This window comes from Marmota flaviventris, chromosome 2, assembly GCF_047511675.1.
Source record: "Marmota flaviventris isolate mMarFla1 chromosome 2, mMarFla1.hap1, whole genome shotgun sequence".
NCBI lineage: Eukaryota > Metazoa > Chordata > Mammalia > Rodentia > Sciuridae > Marmota > Marmota flaviventris.
In genome coordinates this window covers 81852182-81855568 of record NC_092499.1, presented here as the reverse complement: position 1 = coordinate 81855568, position 3387 = coordinate 81852182, and the positions used below count along the sequence as shown (strand labels likewise).

The 3387-nt window shown below is 36.3% G+C and overlaps 1 protein-coding gene across 1 annotated transcript; it reads right to left on the bottom strand.

Annotated features, from left to right (window-relative positions):
• Positions 1 to 1736: 1736 nt before the first annotated feature.
• On the bottom strand, positions 1737 to 2681 carry LOC114085055 (olfactory receptor 4F15-like). Its single transcript, XM_027926215.1, has one exon. The coding sequence runs from the start codon at positions 2670 to 2672 to the stop codon at positions 1737 to 1739; it is 936 nt and encodes a 311-aa protein (XP_027782016.1). The 5' UTR covers positions 2673 to 2681.
• Between the last annotated feature and the right edge of the window lie 706 nt (positions 2682 to 3387).

Genomic DNA, 3387 nt, shown 5'->3' with positions numbered 1-3387 from the left:
TAAACATTAGAATTCTGTGTTGTGAGTATGCTGGACCAACAGGCAGTTGCTTGGGATCTCTTGGTTTATGAATTTCCTAAATTGAGAGCATCATAAGATGCTTTTTTTTTTAACCCTCCAATGAACAAACAAGGCAAAGAAAGAATCAATTACAATGAATCTATACAGGAAAGTATAATGTAATTTTAAAGAGTCTTTGAGTTCATTTGATTTGTTTTCTTTTCTTTTTTTTTTTTTTTTTTTTGGTGGTGGTGGTGGTGAAAATCTTACTTAATTTGGTCCATAGCTATAATTTCTTAAGTGTGATTAAGACGATGATTCCAGTCATATCAAAGTCAGATGACTTGTGTTGGTGTGAGATAAAGGTCAGCTATCACCATGCTAGCTGAAACCATGGTTGGCCACCGACTTGCTGAACCATGCTCCTGGCTCTAGGGACACCTTGCACTGCTGGCTTATGTGGGACTTTTTCAAGGCAGGGGTGATAGTAAAATCAACAATAAACATGTATTTATCAACTGATGATACGGGGAAAGGCCACATATAGATAAATATACATGGAGTGAAATATAGAACCACCACTGTGATGTGAGCTGACAATGTGCCAAGAGCCTTGGACAAGTCCCCAGAGGAACGTTTCCAGACAGTGACCAAGTTATTCAAAGGATTGAAGTCTTTAGGCTAACACCTTTGTTAGTATTATGTAAAGAAGAAATAATATTTAATTTTCACTTCTGTAAAAGCAAAGCAATACTAAAAGAGAATGGTTTACTTTTATCAGTGATGCTTCTGTATTTTATATAACAGAAAGTGTGCCTGACAGTATGTTTTGGCTTTTTTAAACACCTAGAATATATTTTGTGAGGAAGACAGGACATGACCAAGAGGCAATGCACCCTTAAAAGTGAATAAATGCTCCCAATACCTGTTCATCAGTTGAGAAATATCAAACTGTAGGTTCTATGTAGTCCATTAGATGGCCAAACAAGGCTTGTATCCCAGCATGCTTTTCCACAGGTGCATGCCTCCCTTCTCAATATCATTTCCCAATGATGGGTTCAAATATTAGCCTCCAAATATACTACTTTCAATTAAATTTTGTCTCAGCAAGGAAATAGCCAAGAGTCAGGTGAAGGGTATAGGTGCAAGGTATTTATTGTCCTATTGTGAGTTTTGTTTTGGATATGGTTTTATAGGTACTTATTACATTGTGTAAAGTGTTTAATTAATAATGAAACAAAAATGAGGTAATATTGAAAAAATAAATTTTGTTTTAGGTTTTGTTTGCAGGGAATGGATCTAAGTAACTAGATAGATCTACTAGTCCACCTATATAATCGTTCATCATGATATTTCCTGACATTCAAAAATTTAAGTTTGAAGTTATTTGCAAACTCGATGCGAAACAGAGGGGATGTCATTATATCCCATGGTCATGTGATTAGAAGTTAAATCATATGACTTTGTTTAGATACATTGCTTCTGTGTACTAAAAACAAACAAACAAACAAAAAAAAAAAAAACAAACAAAAAACCTTAACAGGGTTCACCCATTTCTAATGTTAGCAGAAAGCATTGAGTAAATTCTGTAGAGGATGAATAGACGTAATTCTAGTGTGAATAGAAGGAACTGGCCATCAATGTAGATGCCACTTTCAATTGAGCACATTAAAGGACAGATGCCTAAGTACAGGTGTCCATCACGCAGAGCTCAGGAGCTCTCAATGACAGACTAGTCAGCAGAATCTGTCACAATGACACCGTTTGCTCAGTCTTTGTGTTGCTATCTTTATATCTTTGTTTCTCAATGTATAGATGAGAGGATTCAAGGCAGGGGTGATAGCAAAATCAACAATAAACATGTATTTGTCAACTGATGATGTGGGAAATGGCCACATATAGATAAATATGCATGGAGTGAAAAATAGAACCACCACAGTGATGTGAGCTGACAATGTGCCAAGAGCCTTGGACAAGTCCCCAGAGGAACGTTTCCAGACAGTGACCAAAATGAAGGCATAGGAAAGGAGGAGCAGGAAGAAGGTGCCTATGGTTATGACACCACTGTTGGCAGTAACAACAAACTCAAAGTTGGCTGCATCAGAGCATGCAAGCTGTATGATCCTGGGAAAGTCACAATAAAAGCTGTCTATTTTATTAGGACCACAAAAAGGCAAGTTGATAACAAATGAAAACTGAAATATGGCATGGATCACTCCCGTTACCCAGCTGATGACTATCAACAGAAAACATGTTTTGGGGCTCATGATGGTCAAGTAGTGGAGAGGTTTGCAGATGGCTGCATACCTGTCAAATGCCATGGCTATGAGCAGCACCATTTCTGTTCCTCCGAAGGCGTGGATGAAGCATGTCTGCGTCATACAGCTTTGGAAGGAAATTACTTTGTGTTCCTTTAACAGGTCTGTGATCATCCTGGGAACTGTGGTGGAAGAAAGTCCCACATCATTGAAGGACAGGTTGGCCAGCAGGAAGTACATTGGAGAATGTAAGTGAGAATCAGCAATTACCAAAAAGACAACGAAGAGATTTCCCAGGATGATCCCTAAGTAGAGCAAGGAGAATGTTATCATGAGAATAACTTTAGTTTCCCAAGAACCTGAGAGTCCCAGCAGCACAAACTCAGAAACTACAGAGCCATTCAGTCCATCCATTGCTTTGTTCATAAGATCTGGTTTAAAACCACCTGTGGATAGAACATGATGAAGAGTCAGAATTAATGGTACTAATGTGCATTCCCCATTTATACTGCTACTCCTTTCTGTGGGTCAGACAGCCTTAGTTTAAAATCATTGAGTTGACTCAAAGAAAATATAAATCAAGGAGCTAGATAATGGAAGAGGAGAGTAATTTTGTAAAAATAGAAAGAAATTTAACAAGAAATGCACACTTTGGTTTATTTTCCTTTTATTTTTTCCACAAGCAGAATTTTTGTGTCTTTTTAATTTTTTTTTCTGCCAAGGATTTCTAGATATTTGCTGTGACATCTTTCCTAGGTGTTTACCTAGCCTGATAATATCAGTTGACTGAATGTTTTTATACATTATAATTGGTAGACTAATTACAAACATTTTGATGAATTTCTATTTTTGTCCAGTGAAAAGAGATATTCAGGCTGATACTATTATCTTCTGCCATTTTATTCCAGTTTCTGTGTCAGTTTTGTTGTTTGTACATTATCATAGAGGTGAGGTGTTCATATTGAGATTATTCACATGAAACATTTTAATCATAGTTTGTGCATGGTCCTCAATATTCAATAACTTATTTTTAAATAAAAACTTACACATTTTTATTTGTATATAAGAATTTGTAAATAAATTTGTATCTACTCCTGTTTGTAAGTAAAAAAAATTCTTAAACAATGGT

Coding starts and splice junctions, on each gene's coding strand:
- LOC114085055 (XM_027926215.1), bottom strand. CDS start 2,672: ATGGATGGACTGAATGGCTCTGTAGTTTCTGAGTTTGTGCTGCTGGGA.